The sequence below is a fragment of the Nyctereutes procyonoides genome, unplaced genomic scaffold, assembly GCF_905146905.1.
Source record: "Nyctereutes procyonoides isolate TBG_1078 unplaced genomic scaffold, NYPRO_anot_genome, whole genome shotgun sequence".
Taxonomy (NCBI): Eukaryota; Metazoa; Chordata; class Mammalia; order Carnivora; family Canidae; genus Nyctereutes; species Nyctereutes procyonoides.
The window spans coordinates 74,333,395-74,356,639 of NW_026575140.1; the positions used below are offsets into that span (position 1 = coordinate 74,333,395).

The window sequence follows — 23,245 nt, forward strand, 5'->3', positions numbered from 1 at the left end:
CTTTAAAAAAATAATATTCTCAAAGTTCCTAATCGTTTTTCCCTTCCTGTTAGAAGGGAACTTAAGTACTACCACTTCCCTGCCACCTCCTACAATCAAGTCCCACTCTTGTACTGTGGATTGCATCCCTTCTATCTCGGAGTTGTTCCTGCAATTATCACCTCTCTCCTGCATCAGCAGTTTTTCTCTCACCTCTGGATTGGTCCCATCAACATATGAAACCATCTTTTTAATTATTTTTAAACTTTTAATTAATTAATTTTAGGGGATCCCTGGTGGCTCAGCGGTTTGGCGCCTGCCTTCAGTCCAGGACTTGATCCTGGAGTCCCGGGATTAAGTCCCATGTCGGGCTCCTTGCATGGAGCCTGCTTCTCCAAATGCCTGTGTCTCTGGCGCGCTCTCTCTCTCTCTCTCTCTCTCTCTCTCTCTCTCTCTCTCTCATAAATGAATAAAATATTTTAAAAATTAATTAATTTAAAATAAACTCTATGTCCAACTCGAACTTATGACCCTGAGATCAAGAGTTGCATGCTGTACTGACTGAGCCAGCCAGGAACCCCCTAACAATCTTAATATAATTCTTTTTTTTTTAAATTTTTTTTTATTTATGATAGTCACACACACACACAGAGAGAGAGAGAGAGAGGCAGAGACATAGGCAGAGGGAGAAGCAGGTTCCATGTACCGTGAGCCCGACGTGGGATTCGATCCAGGGTCTCCAGGATCGCGCCCTGGGCCAAAGGCAAGCGCTAAACCGCTGCGCCACCCAGGGATCCCCTTAATATAATTCTTAAAAAAAAAAAAAAAAGGAAAAGAAACCTTGACCCCACGTTGTCCTCCAATGACTACCCAGTTCTTGGTTCCTTCTCACAGCAAAACTACTTGATAGTGCTGTGTGTCATTGCTGTCTCCACTTCCTTACCTCTTCCTCCTCCTCAGCCACGCAGCTGGGCTTTTATTCCCTGGTTCTGCTCTTATCAGAGTCTTCAAGAAGCTCACTCTTGTCAGATTGAATAAATAATTCTTGGTTCTCATCCTGTTAAACCTCTGGGCAGTATTGAATCTGCTGACCACTCTCTTCTTGAAATGTTTTATTGGATTCTGTAACACTATGCTCCCCTGCTCTTTTCTTAACTCAGTGGTCATTAATTTTCAGTATTCTGTATGGCTTCCGTCTTCTGCTTCATTCTTCTGAATCTTGGGGTTGTTTAGGAGGCTACCTTTGGCTGCCTTCTCTGTCTACACCCTCTTCCTAAGTGATCTCATCCAGGCCTCGGCTACACGTCCAAGGACTAGAAAGTCTTTGTCTCTATTTCTTGGAGTCCCAGGGTTGTATGACCAAATGCCTATTTGGCATTTCCATTTGGGTAATAAAAATAGGAGTAGTTACCATTTATTGAGTGTTTATTATGGGCTAAGCAGTATTCTGAGTATCTTACATGGACTATTTTACCCAATCCTGACCACCCTCTGAAGTAGCCACTACTATTCCCAGGCAAGAAAACAGGTATGCATTAAAGCACTTGGATATCTAATGGGTGTCTTTACACTTAATATAGCTTAATATAGTAATATAATATAAACTCTTGATTTTCTCCTTTCTCTGTGTTTGGGATGACTCTGCCATTTACCCACTTGGCCTAAATCACTTGGGCCTAAAATTTAAGTTACCTTTGTTCTTTCTCTTTTATTCGTATCCCAAATAACCCATCAGCAAATTCTTTCTGCACTACCTCCAGAATACCTTAAATCTAACTTCTGCTCATTTTACCACCCAAACCCCTGACTTCTGCATTATAGTCCTTTGGCTGGACTACTCTGTCATCTCCTTGCTTGTGTTCTTACCGCACTAGTTTGTTCTTCACACAGCAACTATATGCTCCCGAGTGTAAATGAATCAAATCTTATTATTCCCACTGTTTAAATCTATCAGTGGCTCTTCCTTCACCCTCCATCCCCCCCACTGCCAGAATAAATCTACATTCCTTACAGTGGCCATCAAAACCATACATGCTCTGGCCTCTGGTCAGTTCCACTTCTCTGGCATCATCTCTTCTCATTTTCACACATTCTGCTACAGAGCCAGACTGGCCTTTTTGTCTGCCATATATGCCATGCTTATTGCTATCTCTGGGGCTTTGCGCTTTCAAGCAAGAATACCGCTCCACCTAGATCTTTGTATGTCTGTCTTTTTCTCATTATATAAGGCTAAACCAGGGTTCAGCAAGTTTTTTTTCTGCAAAGGGCCAGATGGTCTCTGTTGCAACACTCACTTCAGCTGTTGTAGTACACAGGCAGCCATAGACCATACATAAACGGATGAGCATGATGGTGTTCCAATAAAACTTTATGTATGTACACTGAAATTTGAGTTCCATATAATTTTTCATTTGTACAAAATATTCTACTTTGATTTTTTTTCAGGCATTTAAAAACATTAAAAACCATTCTTAGCTCATGGACTGAACAAAAACAGGTGGTAGACCGGATTTGGCCAGTGACCCATAGTTTGCCAATCCTTGGTGAACCATTACTTTGGAGAAGCCTTTCCTGACCACAGGAAGTAACCCCCACAGCTAGTTCCCATTGATCCTATTGCCTTGGTCTCTTTATTTGTTATATGTTTATTTTCTGTCTCCACTAGATTGTAGCCTTATGGGGCAGGAATTTTGTCAGTGTATCTTTAGAGTCTAAAACAGTGCCTCGCAGTTCTCAGTAAATACTTGCTGAGTGAACGAATGCCAGTCACATTTAAATCATGGCTGTAGACTGCTATCTGGTCACCCTTTATTCAGTCTCTTTCCTGCTCTAATTCTGTGTGTGTGTGTGTGTGTGTGTGTGTACACCTTTTCCAGAGTAAACTTCAGAGTTATGTCTTTTCTACATTTGAGCACCAGTGGTAGCTCCCAGTTCATTGTATCAGCCTTGACCATCCTAGAATTAACAAGGTTCTGACACTTCATTGATCTCTTATCTTGGCCCTGCTGTAGCTACTCTTTTCCAACCAGATCAGCTTTTACTAACTTTTGCATCTGATTTTCTGCCCGTTATTGTGCCCTCCTATTCTTATTTTTTTATTCTTTTTTAAAGAAGATTTATTTGTTTGTTTGACAGAATGCACGCTCTTGAGGTGGGGAGGGGCAGAGAGAATATATTCAAGTAGACTCCCCACCCACCCAGTGCAGAGCCCCTGTGGGGCCAACCCCAACAACCACGAGATCATGACCCCAGCTGAAACCAAGAGTCCGACATCCAACTGACTGGAGCACCCAGGCACCCCATCCCATTTATTCTTAATCAGCCTTTGTCCATGATTTATGTCCTTAAGAGCTGTGTTATTGAAAACTTCTGTAGGTTATGAGCCTCTTTGAGAAAAGCTGGAGAAATCAGTCGTTGCACCTGACAAGTGCCCATATAAAAGTTTTTTCTGTACTTTCAGAGAAATTTCTCAGCTTACCCCTACCCATGAATTTTTTTGCAACTAAATCCTTGCTTAACCCCTTTCCTAAAAGAAGAGAATTTCCCTCCATTGTGCTTTGTATTCATTCCCTCCCGTGCTGACGCCTCCTCCAGTACTTTTTCCATTTATTAACCGCTTTGCTTTTGAGGATTTTCAATCTCTTTCCTGCTGCTGTGTTCCCCTTTGGCATATAAACATATTCTACTCAAGAAATAATCCTCCCAAGCTGGTCTTTCCCTGCCTTATGCCCTATCTCTTGTTTCCCCACATAGATGAGTTTTTCCAAAAGACTAGGCTTATTTCCATTTTGTCACTTTTTTTTTTTAAGATTTTATTAGAAAATTCTCTTAAGAGAAAGAATCTCAAGATTCTTTCAGACTCCCTTCTCAGCACAGAGCCTCACGCGGGGCTTGATCTCATGACCTGAGCCAAAACCAAGAGTTGGAGGCTCATGCGACAGCCACCCAGGTGCCCCCCATTTTGTCACTTTCTAATCACACCTGTACCCACTGTAGTTTGGCTCCTCCTGCCTTTAACGCTGCATTGAAGTTGGCTGTGCTAAGGGTAAAGGTGACCTCCCAACTTTGTTCTCCCACTCTACAATTTTCAGTCCTTATCCAACTTGACCATCCCTTGCTATATATTCCTTCCGTAGACTTGTGTGTCTCCCATGCATGACCTTCCTCTTGGCCATTCCATCTCCACCTTAGTCCTTGGCTTTCACTTTTATGTTGTTAAGTATAGGTGTTCTGTAGGCATCTGCCAGTGACCCTACTTTTGTTATTCTCTCCTTGGGTGATTGAATTTTTATGTACTGTTTTGGCATTTATATATATATGTATACATATATATACATAGAGTATATATATATACACACACACATACATATATGTATGAGTCCACTGCTATATTTATTTTAAATATATATATATTTTACATATATACATATATATGTATGAGTCCACTGCTATATTTATTTTAAATATATATATATTTTTCATGGAATCATATATTTTTCCAGATGATTATCCTATCTTACAACTTGGATGAATATTTAAAGTTCCAATGTTTGAAATGATCACTTTTATAAACCTTTCTTCTTTCTTGTATTCCCAACCTTGGTAAATAATGCCACAAAACCTAATTTACCTGGGCCAAACACCCTCAAGTTTCTATCGAAAGGCAGTCTCTACTTACCCACTGCTGTCTTGGTGATCTTTGGAAAATATAAATCTAATCATGCATCTTTGCTGCCTGAAAGTGCTGCTGACCAGCTGCAGAGCCTTCAGGATAAGACCTGTGCTTCCCTGAAGATCAACTTAAAACTCATGACGGCATTGAACACCTTCCCTGACCCGCCTCTGCCTTCTTTCCCTCTTCACAGTGTCTTCTGCCGCTTTCCCACACCAGCCAGGGCTTCAGCCATTCTATACTGTTTGTAATTTCATACTACGCTCTCTTGTCCCCATGTGCCTTCACATATATTCTCTCTGCCTGCAATATGCAATATCTCTCCCTGACCCTGATTTTTTTTTTTAAGATTTTACTTATTTATTCATGAGAGACACAGGCAGAGGGAGAAGCAAGCTCCCGCGGGGAGCCCAATGCAGGATCCCTGGACCCCAGAATCACGGACTGAGCCAAAGGCAGACGCTCAATCACTGAGCCACCCAGGTGCCCCATCCCTGACCCTGATTTCTCCTCCCTCAAAAGTTAGAGTAAGTTTTTGTCCTTTCTGTGATGGCTTTTCCTGACCCCTTTTTCCTTGACTGGGTTCGTCTTTCTGCTGTGCTTCCCTGTTCATTCCGTTAGCACATGTATTCCTCTAGCATAGCAGGCAACATGCTTGTGTTCTACTAATTTAATCATTTTAAAAAAGATTTTATTATTTGAGAAAGAGAGGGAATGAACAGTGGGGAGGGGCAAAGAGAAATAGAGAAGTAGACTTCCTGCTGAGCAGGAAGCCCAATGCGGGCTCACTCCCAGGACCTGGAGATTATAAACTGAGCCAAAGGCAGACGCTTAACCTTATTGAGCCACCCAGGTGCCCCTCCCTAATCACCTTTTTTTTTTTTAAGATTTTATTTATTCAGGGAGAGAGCGAGAGAGAGAGAGAGAGAGAGAGAGAGAGAGAGAGGCAGAGACACAGGCAGAGGGAGAAGCAGGCATCATACTGAGAGCCTGACGTGGGACTCGATCCAGGGTCTCCAGGATCACGCCCCGGGCTGCAGGCGGCGCTAAACCGCTGCGCCACCAGGGCTGCCCACCTTTTTTTTTTTTAAGATTATTTTTTTGAGAGAGAGAGTGCGTGTGTACACGGAGAGGGAGAAGCAGTCTCCCCACTGAGCAGGGATCCCCACTTGGGGTTCCATCTCAGGACCCCAAGATCATGACCTGACCTGAAGGCAGACACTTAACCGATTGAGCCATCCAGGCACCCCAAATCATCTGTTCTTAACAGGTTTCCAAGTCCTAGAAGGCAGAAGAGTTGTCTTTTATGTTTAGATAAGGTGTCTTCATCCCTCAACCCAGAAATGGGCACACATATTTGAATGAATGAATGAGTCAATGAATGAATGAGTCTGTCCTGCTAGCCTGAGGACAGTCTCCCTATGCATTCTCTCTTCTTTTTTTAACATTTTATTTATTCATGAGAGACACAGAGAGAGGCAGAGACCCAGGCAGAGGGAGAAGCAGAGGGAGCCCAACACGGGACTCGATCCTGGTACTCCAGGATCACACCCTGAGCTGAAGGCAGACACTCAACCACTGAGCCACCCAGGTGTTCTTCTCCCTATGCATTCTTAAAAGGAAGAACCATTTTGTCTAATTCTTTGGAGTCCACGCTATTTGCTATAGTGCTGTTACCACAGTAGCTACTTAATGTTTTATAAACAATTGTGTTTCTTTTATTTTCATTTTACAAACATTTGTTGAGTACCAAGTTTGTGCCAGATACTGGGAAAACAAAAATAAATACATTGTCCCTATCCTCAAAGAATGAACACTCTAGAGAAGGAAATAAACATGTAAATACATTTTTTAAAAAATCTCTTAAGCTAATTAAGTACTAGTAATTATGTGTACAGGTCTTTAAAATGCAACATCAAGACCTTGGCGTTTTAGAGCTTGAAGCAGGAGATATAAAGGGAAATGTGCCAGCAGAAGTGATAGCTAACTGGAATATACTCCCAAAGGAGCCCTGCTACTCTTTCTAACTAGAATTGAGATACACAGTATGCTTCTGCAATGTCTCTTCATCTTCTTTAGTTGCTCTTAGTGATCTTCTAGTTCTCCTGGGCCCTCCTCATATGATGAAGCCATATATGATGGTACCAAAGCCTAGAAGCTTCAAATTTCCAAGAATTTCAAATAATTAGAGTATTGGGTGATTTTGATACTGTCTGTGGTTATTGATGTTGCTCTCCAGTTGATTCACTGATAAACCTTTGTAGCTGAAGAAATATTATTCTAACTCTTAAGACTAAACATTTTGACCGAATGCAAAGATAAGGTTGCAAAGGGGTTATGTCTGAGAAACCTACCACTTAATTCAGTGCTCTGAAGTGCAAGGGAATCTTGCTAGAAAAGAAAGAAGGGTCAGAGATCCCTGGGTGTGGCTCAGCGGTTTAGTGCCTGCCTTCGGGTGGGGTGGCGGGGAGGGTGATCCTGGAGTCCTGGAATCGAATCCTACATCAGGCTCCCTGCATGGAGCCTGCTTGTGTCTCTGCCTCTCTCTGTGTCTCTCATGAATAAATAAATAAAAGTCTTTTAAAAAAGAAAAAAGGAAGAAAGAAGGGAATGAGCAGACTGATCCTAGACCTTACTTATCTGAGGCTGGAAGTGGCTAAGTTTGTTTATTTAATAGAAAAGTTTTCAAAGTAGCCTTGGAACCTCCATCTTAGTCTGGGAAGTGAAGAACTCCAGGTGAGTAATTTTTACTCTGACTGGTAAATTTGGAAGAATTTAAGGGAGGAACTAAAAATCTATGTATTTTAGTTGGGGGTAAGGAGGAAAAGGCGCTGAGGTCGATCCGTTGAAAGTTTATCAGATCACTGGTGTTACTAGGAACTGTGTCACATCTAATCAGTGCAGATGGTTGAGGTCTCGATTACCTAAACTCTGATTGCTAATGCTGGAGTGGTGCCTAGTTAGAGTACTGAGAGATGGAAATACACATTGCTGTCCTTTGGAAGGATTTTGAAATTTGTTGAATGTTTTTCTATGAACCAAATACTAATATAAGAGGAAGAATGAATTGTTCCAAGACATAAGCCAATTTTTTATTCCGGAATATGAATTACATAGTATTTTATCCTTCACTGGTGTTGATTTTTATTTTTATTTTATTTATTTTTAAAGATTTTATTTATTTATTCATGAAAGACACAGAGAGAGACAGGCAGACACAGGCAGAGGGAGAAGCAGGCTCCCTGCAAGGAGCCTGATGAGGGACTTGATCCCAGGACCTGGGATCATGCCGTGAGCCAAAGGCAGCCTCTCAACTGCTGAGCCACCCAGGCGTCCCCCTGGTGTTGATATTTATTCATTCATTCATTCATTCATTCATTCATTATTATTTTTTAAGGTTTTATTTGTTCATCAGAGAGGCAGAGACATAGAGAGGGAGAAGCAGGCTCTATGCAGGGAGCCCGATGCGGGACTCGATCCCGTGTCTCAAGGATCACTCCCTGGGCCAAAGGCAGGAGCCAAACCACTGAGCCACCCAGGCGTCCCTAGTGTTGATTTTTAAAAGGAAGAATGAAATTGTGCACCTGCCTGTCTGTCTTTAGATACTTCTTGGGAGCAGGAGTCCTGTCTTACTTATCCTTGCATCTGGAGCAGATAGTATATAAATGGTTTTTGAATGAATGAACAAGTAAAAGAAATAGTGCTTTGTTTGGAAAGTTGGCTTGATAGTACATAATTCCTTGAAACACAGAATTTCATGTATTTTTTCTCAAATGTCTTCATTATATTTTATATGTAAACATTATTATCTGAATACTTATTTGGGGTTCACTTAGATTCTCTTGCAGGAAAAAAAAATATTTCTTTTGCTCCATCATTTACGAATAGAACCAGACACTAAGGAATTAGAATTCTAAAAAAAAAAAAAAAAAAGGAATTAGAATTCTGCCATTAAAATAAAAATCCTCAAATGTTAAGGTACTTATGTGTAAAATAGAATTTAGTAGAGGTATATACCTGGTAAAGGTATGCCAGGAGTTACCAAATAACTGGTTACCCTAGAGTTAGGGATGTGGGTAATAAAGACAGACATTCTACACACTTACTGTTTTTACGATTAGACTTCATTTAGGAAATGACATTAGACAGGTTCATTGCATTCTTGATCACTGGAAGCTAAATATGACATAACAGTATTTTACTCTGCTCAAGTTGGCAAGGTTATTTTTCTATGTTTGGAGGAAAGAAAGTATTAAAATCTTGGCAATCTGGGCTCCAAGGACATCACTGTTCAGAAGGCATCGGTTTGATGGCTCTTTCCTGTACTCTGTCTTGGAATGCTGTGCTCATCAGGGAAAGCCATATTGAAAGGAAAAGTATGTGTGATGAATGGCTGTTTGGGCCCAGTTCCCAGGAATACTTGATCATGTGGAGCATGGTGTCTCTTGTCCCCCCTCTTCAGGGCTGACCAGGCTTATGATGCTACAGTGCCAAATGTGTTTTTAATTGCAGCTCCTTTGTTGGCTTTTTGGGTAGATATTTTGCCTTAGCTTTTTGATTTTTAGGCAAGTTTAAAATCCTTGGGAAGCCAGTATTGTTACCTTGTTGATGACATCTTCCAGGAACCCCACGTGTTACAGGGGGTGATGGGAGCAAGATGAGCAGGAGGCAGAAAGGATTTCCGCTGAGCACCCTTCAGGAGCAACTCTTTCCCAGCACTTTCTCTCAACTTGGCCTCCCTTAGATTTCTTTTCTTTTCTTTTTTCTTTTTTCTTTTCTTTTTTCTTTTCTTTTTTTTCTTTCTTTCTTTCCGACTTAGTTGGAAGTTCAGAGTCAGAAGGCTAGAGCTCTTTAACATAACAATGCTGGCTTTTGTTTTTGGCTTAATTGTCTGGATTATTTAAACAATGGGTAGTTATTTTTTTTTTAAGCAAGCTTGAAGAAGTCAACCTATATTTCAAGTGAAAAGAAAGTTGGAAGTGGAGTATTTTTTGACTGCTCATTCTTTTCTTATTCCAACTACGAGATCTAAGGAAAGAGTTGATGATACGCTTGCTGTCATGTTGGAAAGTACTCGTGAAATTTAAACATTGGCAGTTCAATTACTGTTTGACAGCTCAGTAGTACTCTGTTTTGGAGCGCATGGCAATTTGGATTGTATAGTTATATTTTGTGGAAGTCTGAAATGGAGAAAAGTGACTCACTAAGGTGGCTGGTGGTGAACAGAGTGTGGGTCTCTTACGTTTCTTTTAAGGATTAATAATCATTACCTCACCTGTCAGATACTTCACCTGTTAGTTATTAATGTGTATAGTTGCTAGAACTCTGTTGCTGCAGCACTGGGAGTATAAAATTCATGCATGTCGCAGTGCAGTCCCTGGGTAAAGTGTTGGGAAACCTCAAGGTGTCTTTGTGAAGTGTCTGGATTAGGATGTTGTTGTATGAGGATAATGCAGGAAAAGAATGAATTAAATCAAACTTTAAGGATCTGAAAATGGGCATGATGTTAACTTTCACAGTAGCTGAAAGAATAGCAAATTTGTACTGGTGATGATTTATTTGATTCCTTTAAATAGTTACAATTTTAAATTGTAACTATTTTGGGAGGAAGTCTTTGTAACTAACTATATGATCTTGGCCAAGTCATTTGGCCCCTCCAGAATCCCTTTCTGAAACCATGTCAATAAGAACTACAGTGTGGATAATTTTCAGAGTGATTTTACATAATTACATAATTTACATAAATTACTTCATTTACTCCTTACAACACTTCAGTAAATGAAGAAATTGAGACATAAAAATACTAAGTGACTTGTCTAATATCATCTAGCCTGCAAGTGCTAGAACTGAGTCCTCAGTCAAATCCTGAATGCTCCTTAGTCATGTCATGTGCCCACCAACATGTGAGCGGTGGAGTGGGCCCCTTGAAATTTTTTTTTTTTTTTACAGCGTTTGAAGCAACTTATACCATGGGGCTATTTTCTTTGCCTACTCTTTTTCTTAAAGTGTGTTGTAGGATTACTATTTTAAATGTCCCTTTTTCCTACCCCAAAAAACATTTAAAAAATTAACAGAATGGGGGCGCCTGGCTGGCTCAGGCAATAGAGCATGAGACTCTTGATCTGGGGCTCATGAGTTCAAGCCCCATGTTAGGCATAGAGCTCACGTAAAAAAAAAAAAAAATTAACAGTATGGAATTCCATTATTGTGACAGGTTTTTGGATTAATTGGGTCTTGTGAGTTTGGGCTTTTCTTTTTGTAGTGTAGCTTGCAAGTATAAACCCTGAAAATCATTCCAGAAATTTATTTGGGGTTAAGCCCCACATATATGAGGTTTTCCTAACTTGTAAGATGAAGACGTAGGTTTATTCTTTTTCACAAATAATATTCATGATAAGAATTTAAATTTAATTTAATGATGAGAAAAGACTATGAAAAGCACTCTACTGTGTATTCTTTAAATTTAGGTTTTACACATTTTTGGAATTATAGTGCTTTTCAGACAGTTCTCTTTGAAGAGGATAATTTCAGGTTTTTCTTAAATTGTTAAATGCTTTAATAATGTTAGCAACTTCAGGACAAAAATCTTAGATTCTAAGAACTGTCTCTCAGTTGCGTAGTTTGCTGGGTCTTGGACTTGAAACATTTTGCTCCTCAAAGTATTTAAATTTAAGAGGTGAACCTGCTAATTTGTCTAAACGGTTGCATGGATCTTTTCATATATTCCTGATTAATAAGTAGTTAAACAGATTAGCACCTGACTCTAGCTTTAAACTAACTGGGGAAACAATGTTTCAGAAAATTCACAGATGTTGTCCATATGCATGTAGTCTTTGCTCTTGAGAAGAAAATTTGGGGGCTTTAATTTTAGAACAAAGTTTGAGGCTTGGCTTATCAGTATAAATTGGAGGTTTGAGAAAAATCTGTCTTTCGATCCTTATTTTATTCTTGTTTTATGTGGATTTTGTTTCTGAAATCTGAAATTCTTTCATCTCTTTCTGGAAAGAACTCAGTTTCTGAATCAGTGAATTTCTGTTAATCAGTTTGTTTAATTAGACCACCTTTCTTGAGAACTTGTCAAAAGAAGTTAAATTCTTATGAATATTTTTGAAAGGGCAGGTTAAAAGTTAGAGGTAAAGGGAAGCTTTTGCCTTTTCCAAGTGTAACAGAGAATAAGATGCTTCCCTGAGTTCTTGAATGCATTATTTCATCCTGTATGCGGTCAATTCACGATCCCTTTCACAAATGCTGCTGCCCACCATTAAGTCTCTTATCACAGGGCATTTTAAAATGATGCCATAAAATGCATGTTGAGAATCTTTGGATCTCAAATGTATAGAAATCACATCTAAATGTCAATTCCTGAGTTAAGGAACTGACAATTATGGCAATTCAGTCTCTATTAATATTTAGTAGACAAGAGATTATGTTATGGTTTATGTTATTCCTTATGTGTGTGTAAACTTACTGCTTGTTGAAAAGATTTGTTTTATTGGGGCTGTATATTTCTGCCATTGTACTGATTTGCTTACTTGAATTAAAGCTGTTCTTTAATTGTTTTGGGCTGTATCTATGGTTTGAAATTTAAGACTGTCCCCTGTGTTCTATGCACCAAAGATGACATTTCAGTGCATTGTTCAATTACTACACAGCTCTTATTTGTCTGTAATGAAGCTGTATGACTGGGTCCATTTATTTCAATATTAGTTGTTTTATATTATCCATATAAATGGTAATGATTAATATTTAGAGTAATTTTCCAAATTCATTTGTGTCTCCGCTGGGCATTTCTTTGGGATATGTTCACACTTGTGTTTTTGTTTCTGATTTTAAAATAATTTTCCTTTGTTGTAGGATGAGCAGTTCTTAGGTTTTGGCTCAGATGAAGAAGTCCGAGTACGAAGTCCTACAAGGTCTCCTTCAGGTATGGCCAGTTAAGTGCATGGTGGCTTTTGTTAAGAGAATCATGGCTTCCCCTTGCCTTCTTTGCATGTAAAGGATGATCTTAAATACTATGGGTAGAGAGTGAGGGGGTTGTGCATCCTTCCCTTTCTCTCACACTAAGTAGGAGACTAGGAGGCACTAAGTAGGAGACTAGGAGATGGCTTATGAACCAGACCTCTTATTGATGGGGCTCTTCTTTGTCAGGCTACTTTTGCTTTACTCTTTAGTACGCTTTTCTGTGGGAACCACTTGAGGCATGGTGGTGGGGTCAATTTCCATGGAATTACAAAAAACCTGGTAGTTGAATTGAAGGTAACCTACTCAGCATCCTCAGATTCATAGATTTTGAATGATACGGCAATATATACAACTTTGGGAATAATCTGACTGTTGTTTTTTACAGATGAAATTTAGTCTACTGTTGTCAAAGAACTAAAAACAAAATATTGGCACTGTATGAAACTATTTCATCTGATCCTTGAAAGGCTGTATAAAGAAAATAAAAATGATATGGGGGTATTTCCATTTATAAGCAATATTTGTCATTGTTCTCACCAAGAAAACATCTAGAATGTCTTGAAATTCTAGACTTAGAGCAGTTTCCTGAGAGACAGTCTTCAGTGGAAATCACATGCTTGCAGAATTCCAGTCTGTATAGGAGAGGGATCTTTTGAGGAAAAAAATATTCCCCATCTGTGCTACCATTCTGACTTCTTGTATGATTTGCTATGCTTTGATTTGAATGGACAGTCTAGTTAAATACGATGTCGTTAGGTGGTTTTGCTCTTTGACAGTGACGTGGTTCTTGATGTTTTTTAGCATTTGGGTTTCATTTAAGAGTTGTCATATTTGTATAGTAATCTAATTCAAACATGTAAGTTGACAGAATCTTTTTTCCCAAATGGCAAGAGTGTTGCCATCCTTGTTGGGAGGAGTTAGTCAGTAGTACCCCAGTGTTTGTGCCACTTAGCAATGGCCATGTTCTCTTGAAGATACGATGAAATCCTAAAACTTCATATAGGAACGTGATTTTAGAGATCATCCATTCTAACCCTTAGATTCTAGGTGACAAAATGAGGCCTGGAAAATACATGATGCAATTGCTCATGAGTAGTTTATGAGTTCTCAGAATATGTTGTGGAATTAGCAATTGAGCTGTACTCTTCTGTGTTCTGATTTTTCTCCTTGTCCACCAAAAAATTATTTTAAAAATCAGGTAGAAGTGGTTTTCCAGATTAATAAAGCCCTATGAGTGGCCAGGTTCAAGGCTAGCATGATGATAAGGAATCTTGTGATATACTTCTGGGTAGGAGTTTATTTTGTTAATTCACAACCCTCCCTCGTTGGCTATCAGCCTACCTTGAATATTGTCTTGTTGTCTTGTTTTTGTTTTTTAAACCATCTGGGTATGCTTTATTATTTAAGAAATGAAACATAGTTTTCCTGCTGTCTCCTAGCCCATTACTTTTGTTGTAATTAGTATTTATTGAGAATGGATTTATGAATCCTTAATTTATTAAAGGAAGTTTTGATTAATTGGTGAATAAAGCATTTATATTTAGAAAGCTTAAGAGTAAGACCTTTGTTTATTTCTCTTATGTTGGGAAGTTGGTTCTGTAGTCTAAAATGTTCATCATCCTGGCATAAATCTCTTTTGGTGCCTGTTAGGAGAGGTTTTAATCTCAGAAGAATGTTGAGTCATATAAGACATTGGAAAGTCATGAAGGAAGAGAAGACGTGGTAGACCAGGGAACTCTTAATAGAGTTAGAAAATACAGGTTTATACAAATAATTTTAGAAAACAGCCTTATATTCTCAAGCTTTTTGATAAAGTAGCAAATTGAGCTGATTTATAAATTGGGAAATTCCTTTTATTTAGAATAAAGAGGTCTCATTTAATAAATTGTTGATTCGCTCTTGCCGTCAATTAGGGTTAAATCTTTTTTTGTAACTTGGGACTAACTAGTTCAAGAACCTGTAAATAGGGGAGGAGACTAATGGACACTTGATCATGTCATTTCACTGATGACTTCACATGACACTAAGTTCAGTGATCTTACTCTCATGAATGAACATTTTTCTATTCAGTAAAGCTTTCTTAGTTAATTTGACAAAACAGACTGGAACTATAGGAAGCTGAGCAGCCCAACTTCCCAACAAAAGTTGGTATGTTATTGACTGAAGAGCTCCTTATTCAAATTTATCAAAGCCAAAATTCCACTGAAAACATGGGGTGACTTACTATGAACATGTTCTCAAATATTAATCTTGGTAGCTAGGTTATGGAAAAGGTGGCATAGATTTTTGTGTAAAACTATTTTTTTGAGTCCCCAAAACCTTCCTCACTCACTGGAGTTGTAGGAAGATCAGTTTTGCATATTAATCACTTGGTTGAAAATCTGTGTGTATCTTAGTTTTTCTGTCCCAAAAGTTAAATGTTCCAGATGGAATATTCTTTACGTGATTTCTTTGAGGCAAGTCTTTGGTGAAAAGAAACTAAGCCCAATTAAGATGTTTTATTGACTCACTAGACCCAGGTAGAGGTCAGTACAAAATGGCTTGTGCTAAAGTATATTCAGCTTAGTCACGACCTGAACTACAAAGCTAAATGTATGCTCTTCATTGTTTAATTTTTATACACAGTTAAAACTAGCCCTCGAAAGCCTCGCGGGAGACCTAGAAGTGGCTCTGACCGAAATTCAGCTCTCCTCTCAGATCCGTCTGTGTTTTCCCCTCTAAATAAATCAGAGACCAAATCTGGAGAAAAGATCAAGAAGAAGGATTCTAAAAGCATAGAAAAGAAGAGAGGAAGACCCCCCACCTTCCCCGGAGTAAAAATCAAAATAACACACGGAAAGGACATTTCAGAGCTACCCAAGGGGAGCAAAGAAGAGAGCTTGAAAAAGATTAAACGGACACCCTCTGCTACATTTCAGCAAGCCACAAAGATTAAAAAATTAAGAGCAGGTAAACTGTCTCCTCTCAAGTCTAAGTTTAAGACAGGGAAGCTTCAAATAGGAAGGAAGGGGGTACAGATTGTCCGACGGCGAGGAAGGCCTCCATCAACAGAAAGGATAAAGACCCCTCCAGGCCTCCTCATTAACTCCGACCTGGAAAAGCCCCAGAAGGTCCGCAAGGACAAGGAAGGAACACCTCCACTCACAAAAGAAGATAAGACAGTAGTCCGACAAAGCCCTCGAAGGATTAAGCCGGTGAGGATTATTCCTTCTTCTAAAAGGACAGACGCAACCATCGCAAAGCAGCTCTTGCAGAGGGCCAAGAAGGGGGCTCAAAAGAAAATTGAGAAAGAAGCAGCCCAGCTGCAGGGAAGGAAGGTGAAGACACAGGTCAAAAACATTCGACAGTTCATCATGCCTGTGGTCAGCGCCATCTCCTCACGGATCATCAAAACCCCCCGGCGGTTTATAGAGGATGAGGATTACGACCCTCCCATTAAAATTGCCCGACTAGAGTCTACACCCAACAGTAGATTCAGCGCCACGTCCTGTGGATCTTCTGAAAAATCCAGTGCGGCTTCTCAGCACTCCTCTCAGATGTCTTCAGACTCCTCCCGATCTAGCAGCCCCAGCGTAGATACCTCCACAGACTCTCAGGCCTCTGAGGATCAGATTCAGGTACTTCCTGAAGAGCGCAGCGAGACCCCCGAAGTTCACACCCCACTGCCGATCTCCCAGTCCCCAGAGAACGACAGTAGTGACAGGAGAAGCAGAAGGTATTCCGTGTCAGAGAGAAGTTTTGGATCTAGGACAGCTAAAAAACTATCGACGCTACAGAGTGCCCCTCAGCAGCAGCCCTCTTCCTCTCCCCCTCCACCCCTGCTCACCCCACCCCCACCACTGCAGCCAGCCTCCGGCATCTCTGACCACACACCTTGGCTCATGCCTCCCACCATCCCCCTAGCATCACCGTTTCTGCCTGCCTCTGCCGCTCCCATGCAAGGGAAGCGCAAGTCCATTTTGCGAGAACCGACGTTTAGGTGGACTTCCTTAAAGCATTCTAGGTCAGAGCCACAGTACTTTTCCTCAGCAAAGTATGCCAAAGAAGGTCTTATTCGCAAACCAATATTTGATAATTTCCGACCCCCTCCACTAACTCCTGAGGACGTGGGCTTCGCGTCCGGGTTTTCGGCGTCCGGCACCGCTGCTTCAGCCCGACTGTTCTCACCGCTCCACTCTGGAACGAGGTTCGATATGCACAAACGGAGCCCCCTCCTGAGAGCTCCAAGATTTACTCCAAGCGAGGCTCACTCTAGAATATTTGAGTCTGTCACCTTGCCTACCAATCGAACTTCTGCTGGAACGTCTTCTTCAGGAGTATCCAACAGAAAGAGGAAGAGAAAAGTCTTCAGCCCCATTCGATCTGAACCAAGGTCTCCTTCTCACTCCATGAGGACAAGAAGTGGAAGGCTTAGTACTGCTGAGCTGTCACCTCTCACCCCGCCGTCTTCTGTCTCCTCCTCGTTAAGCATATCTGTTAGCCCTCTTGCCACTAGTGCCTTAAACCCGACTTTTACTTTTCCTTCTCATTCCCTGACACAGTCTGGGGAATCTGCAGAGAAAAACCAGAGACCAAGGAAGCAGGCCAGCACTCCGGCAGAGCCCTTCTCATCCGGCAGCCCCACTCCTCTCTTCCCTTGGTTCACCCCAGGCTCCCAGACGGAAAGAGGCAGAAATAAAGACAAGGCCCCCGAGGAGCCGTCCAAAGACCGAGATGCTGACAAGAGCGTGGAGAAGGACAAGAGTAGAGAGAGAGACCGGGAGAGAGAAAAAGAGAACAAGCGGGAGTCGAGGAAAGAGAAAAGGAAAAAGGGATCAGAAATTCAGAGTAGCTCTGCTCTGTATCCCGTGGGTAGGGTTTCCAAAGACAAGGTTGGCGCTGAAGACGTTGCCGCCTCATCTTCTGCCAAAAAAGCAGCAGGGCGGAAGAAGTCCTCATCCATTGATTCTGGGACTGATATTGCTTCTGTGACTCTTGGGGATACAACAGCTGTCAAAACCAAAATACTTATAAAGAAAGGGAGAGGAAATCTGGAAAAAAACAACTTGGACCTCGGCCCAACTGCCCCATCCCTGGAGAAGGAGAAAACCCTCTGCCTTTCCACTCCTTCATCTAGCACTGTTAAACATTCCACTTCCTCCATAGGCTCCATGTTGGCTCAGGCAGACAAGCTTCCTATGACAGACAAGAGGGTTGCCAGCCTCCTGAAAAAGGCCAAAGCCCAGCTCTGCAAGATTGAGAAGAGTAAGAGTCTTAAACAAACAGACCAGCCCAAAGCACAGGTACTCTTTTCCATCTTGCCTGGTAAACACGATAGTTGACTGAGCCCCTCCTGTGAGTGAGTGTTCGGTGAAGTGTTTTAGTCGCATCTAGTTAGGGGAGTCAAGAGAAGGGCAGAGGAGGTGGTGGCATATGCAGTGGTCCTGCAAGGACAGGTAGGACTTTGATAGGAAGTGATGGGGGGAGAACATTCTTTTCCCCCTCTGAGAGAGAGACAAGAGTGTGCATGTGCGGGCAAGCAGGTCAGGAAGGGGGGTGGAGGCAGAGGGGTAGAGAGAGAGAGAGAGAGAGAGAGAGAGAGAGAGAGAGAGAATCTTAAGCAGGCCCGAGCCCAGCACAGAACCTAATGCAGGGCTTGATCTCACACCCTGAGATCATGACCTGAGCGGAGATCGAAAGTCAGACACTTAAGCGACTGAGCCCTCCAGGTGCCGTAGGAGAGAACATTCTAAATAGAGAGCACAATGTGGGTAAAGATGAAACAGTGTGAGACACATTTGAGAGGAACGACAGATCGCTGGACTGGAATGCACAGGAAGGTGGTGAATTAAGACCAAAATGTAGTATGTACTTCACAGGTTTGGTGTCATGGAATCTGTGACTTAGTGTCAAAGGTGCATTCTTATAGTTGGATTGTTTTACTGTTGTTTACTATAGAAAACGGGGTGAGGGAACTTCTCTTCCTCTGAGTAACGAGTGATCAGAGCAATAGATAATAGGTACTGCAGGACACAAATGAGAAGCATGTAGCCTTAAGTTGTGGACAGGAAAGCAGTAGGATTCAGTTCGTTAGGATGATGACAAACTTTTCAAAGAGAGCTTAGCTTTTTTATTTATTTTTTCTTTTTTTCCAAAGGGAGCTAAGCACTGGCCTTTTCTGAGACGATCTGCTGATCTTTAGGTTCTTTTTAAAAAGTTCCGTGTAGTAGATACATATTTATGTCAACACACCAAGTTAGATTAATGACCATACCCTTAGGTTTTTCAATGTAGAGCCTTATTTACATTTAGTAATTTTGCCAGTTGATAGTTCCAGCAAGAGTATGTTGGGATTTATTTCTGATACTATTTTGGCTGTTTTTTGTTTAACCTCCTAGTGATCGGGGCAGTGGCTCTTAATTTAAAATGTGAGATGTTTTTGTGCAGAGCAGTGGCCTTTCATGCTTGCATTTATAGTTTCCCCTACTTTTCTCTTCATCAGGGAAATAGAAGTAGTCTGTGATTAGATGAGCCCTGTTAACTCCAGGCCCAACTTTTGAATAATGTAGACTGGCAGCTTGAGTTTTGAGGGGAATTCTAATTTGTTTTCATTAATTTTTAAGATTTTATTTATTTGTTTGACAGAGAGAGAGTACAAGGGTAAGCACAAGCAGAGGGAGAGGGAGAGGGAGAAGCAGACACCCTGCTGAGCAGGGAGCCCAACTCGGGGCTCAATCCCAGGGCCCCAAGATCATGACCTGAGCTGAAGTCACACTTAACCGACTGAGCCACTCAGGTGCCCCTTGAGGGGAATTTCAAAGTAGTAGTATAACGGGAGTAAAAACTTAGTTGATTTCTGTTTTTTTTTTTATTAAAAGCCCTGCCTCTGGGGATCTCTGGGTGGCTCAGTGGTTTAGCGCCTGCCTTTGGCCCAGGGCACGATCCTGGGGTCCCAGAATCGAGTTCCGCGTCGGGCTCCTGGCATGGAGCTTGCTACTACCTCCTCCTGTGTCTCTGCCTCTCTCTCTCTCTCTCTCTCTCTCTCTATGTCTATCATAAATAATAAATAAATATTTTTAAAAAGCCCTGCTCCCTCTTTTGCTGCCAATTTTAGGATACAGAACTAGTTGATTTCTGTAGATCGTCATAGCTTACCAGCTGGGAATAGTTACAGTTGTCTGTGTTGATTCTAGATTGTAATGAGCTAACCAACTCTACCTTGGCTTCGTTTAGCTACATTTTCAACATGTATGCTTGCTGTTGTTGGATTTGACTTGCTTCTTATTCAGGGTCAAGAAAGTGATTCATCGGAGACCTCTGTGCGAGGACCCCGCATTAAACATGTCTGCAGAAGAGCTGCTGTTGCCCTTGGCCGAAAACGAGCTGTGTTTCCTGATGACATGCCCACCCTGAGTGCCTTACCATGGGAAGAACGAGAAAAGATTTTGTCTTCCATGGGGAATGATGGTAGGTCAAGGGTGTCCACCTGAAGTCTTGAGTGGACGTTTGATTTGTTTGCTGGTCATCCTGGGGATAGCTGGTAGGCTCTTCATAGCACCATGTGTTAGTCTGGGTCCTCCAAAAGACAAATGGGAAGGCTGTATTAAACGTGTAAGGATTACACGAGAGAAAATGCCTGAGAGAGAGAAAATGGGAGGGAGCCAGGGGAGGCTGGGCCAACTGTCAGGCCACTCTGCAAGTCTGACCCCAATGAAAGAGAGAGGGAAGGAGAGTTGGACAGAATCTTCCTAGACTGTTTTCCCAGAGAGTTTGCAAGGCTGTCAGGGGAGTCCTTGAGCAAAAGTCCATGGTCAGGGGAGTTTTGTGTCTCCCAGGGACAGGCCTGCCTTAGTATTCCTGCCATACTCAGTCACTACCTAGGAGCGTGGTATGTGTGACCTTGGTGAGCCACCGGAACTCAGAGCACAGCAGATGGGCCCTTGGGGCAGTTAGTTACGTTACCTGTGGTTGGAGGTCCGTGAGGCACATTCTCCTGGTTGCATTTAGATGCTGGGTGACATAAATGCTAGGTGACAGCTCCTACAAAATGTAGAGGCTTCGAGAATCTTAAGCATTCAATTCTCATTCTTGGTTTTAGGTTAGACTGTGTTTTGTTCTCAGTGTTCGGATTTCTGCTTGCATCAAGCTGCAAGTTATAGGCCTTTTAAAACACTTAAAAATTATTTAAAACAGGCTCTGACTTATGCGTATGAATATTTTTATTATGACATATTTCATTTTTGGAGTTCCGATTAAAATGAGGCTTGAATGTATGTGATGATATAAATGGATCTTGAAAAACTCCGCCTCTGCTCCCAGGAATTAGATACTCCCTCAGAACTAATGACACGTTTCTTTAACAGACAAGTCATCAATTGCTGGCTCAGAAGATGCTGAACCTCTTGCTCCACCCATCAAACCAATTAAACCCGTTACCAGAAACAAGGCGCCTCAGGAACCTCCAGTAAAGAAAGGGCGACGATCCAGGCGGTGTGGGCAGTGTCCTGGCTGCCAGGTGCCTGAGGACTGTGGTGTTTGTACTAATTGCTTAGACAAACCCAAGTTTGGTGGCCGAAATATAAAGAAGCAGTGCTGCAAGTGAGTGGGTGTCTTACTCTGAGGTGTCGACCTCCTAGCCACAGAGGTGGTGTTTATGCCTGGGTCTGTTGCAAGGATGTATCAGAAAACTGAATGTGGTTGTGTTGAGTCTCCTTGAGGTGCAAGGTCAGTTGCAGAGTTGGATTTTGTGACGTGGCTAGGTTTGGGCTGTCCTTAAATATGAAATACTCTGAGGCAGTGCCCATCTAGTAGAAAAGTCCTACGGCAGTGGACATGTGCTATATGGTAGCCATTAGCCCAGTGTGGCTGTAGGACACTTGAAGTGTGGTTCGTGTGCCCGAGGAATGACATGTTTAATTGCATTTCCTTTCAATTAATTTAAACTTAAATGGCCACATGTACCTTGTGGCTACCATATCAGTGCAGCCCTGAAGGGTTTCTACTTAAGAATTGATGAATTTATATATTTATATTTTATATATTATATATGAGTTATATATAAGTTACACATATGTAATATTTACATACATTGAGCTGTGATTGAGCTATCATTTATACTTAATTTAAATACATATCATATTACCTATTTGCATTATAATTTTTCAGGTCAACTGAAATTATGGCATTCAGGAAATAGTGGTGACATCTTAGTATAAGACCCTTGGTGGGATCCCTGGGTGGTTCGGCGGTTTAGTGCCTGCCTTTGGCCCAGGGTGTGATCCTGGAGTCCCGGGGTCAAGTCCTGCATCGGGCTCCGTGCATGGAGCCTGCTTCTCCCTCTGCCTGTGTCTCTGCCTCTCTCTCTCTCTCTCTCTCTGTCTTTCATGAATAAATAAATAAAATCTTAAAAAAAAAAAAAAAAGACCCTTGGCCTTCTAACTCCCAGAATATTTTCATGCACGTGGAAGTTTTGATCTGAAAGCTTTGATTACTCAACCGTTTCTCCCTTGTTTTAGTGAGTTCGTGGAGGCACTTTCTGCTCTTTGGGATAATTTGTTTTCAATGGATCAAGAAAGTTGCACGAACACATTTTAGTGACTGAGCATCTATTAAAGTGCCTGGCATATGGAGTAGATATTAGCAATAGATATTTGCTGAATGAATGGTAATATGAAAGTGATTTAGAGAAAATGTGATTGGGAGGAATTGTTCAGGGGAGCCAGTTTCTAGGAGACAGTAAGTAATCCTGTACTTTGGTTTAGTCTGGCCTTAAGCAAGAATCTTGTCTCAGTCCCATTAGCGGAAAGAAGTGAGACAATTCACTGATCAGCAGAAAGGTACATGATTGCAGGATAAACCTGCACTATTTATTTAGGGGTGGAAATGGATGTAGCTCAGTTTTAGACTTTAGATTAAGTTGCAGTTTCCTCAAATTGAGGGGTGAAATATATATCAAAGCCCTGAGGTATAACTATAGCATTGTAGTGTCAAAGGATTTGATGCTTAATTTTATTCCTTTTTTATTCAGATAACTATATGAATATTAATCTCATACAGGAGCAGAACTAATTTGAGGATAAGAAACACCAGCTGATTTGTTGTGTGTGGTGCTAGTCAGTACTGGGTTATAAGAAATTTGAGTCCCATTTCAAAAATAATTTGATACTTGCTCTTTATAGACCCTAGAGGTAGGTAAAATTGCTGATCGAAGCATTCAGAGGCTCAGATTGAATCTGAGTAGTGAACAGTACTCTTTTTCAACTCTCAAAACGAACCCTAGTAAAGGTTCACTAGTTCTTGCAGACAAACTAACACTTATTTCAATGGCTTTTCTTCTAAATGTGGTTTACATTATGGTATTCTTTGTTATCCTAGGATGAGAAAATGTCAGAATCTACAATGGATGCCTTCCAAAGCCTACCTTCAGAAGCAAGCAAAAGGTAGCGTTGTAAAACTGACCTTCCCCAAATGCTTCCTGACTTAATGCCATGTAGTCATGTACATCTAGTGTAAAGAGAATGCTGGTAATTGCTCTCCCCAGCGAGTTGGTGTTTTTTTTTGTTGTTGTTGTTGTTTTGGTTTTTTTTTTTTTTGCAAGTTGGTGTTTGTTGAAGCTGGGTGGTAGGTAGTTCCATGAGGGCTCATTTACTCTTC

At 41.2% G+C, this 23,245-nt stretch overlaps 1 protein-coding gene across 4 annotated transcripts in view; it reads left to right on the forward strand.

The window, feature by feature from the left end:
* KMT2A (lysine methyltransferase 2A) overlaps window positions 1–23,245 on the forward strand; it is an 88,510-nt gene that overhangs the window by 17,140 nt on the left and 48,125 nt on the right. For all 4 annotated transcript variants that reach the window (XM_055305379.1, XM_055305380.1, XM_055305381.1 and 1 more), the window contains 5 exons: window positions 12,506–12,575; window positions 15,239–17,895; window positions 19,882–20,059; window positions 20,956–21,190; window positions 22,967–23,031. In XM_055305379.1, the coding sequence (XP_055161354.1) occupies window positions 12,506–12,575; window positions 15,239–17,895; window positions 19,882–20,059; window positions 20,956–21,190; window positions 22,967–23,031 (3,205 nt within the window). The remainder of the gene's footprint in view (window positions 1–12,505; window positions 12,576–15,238; window positions 17,896–19,881; window positions 20,060–20,955; window positions 21,191–22,966; window positions 23,032–23,245) is intronic.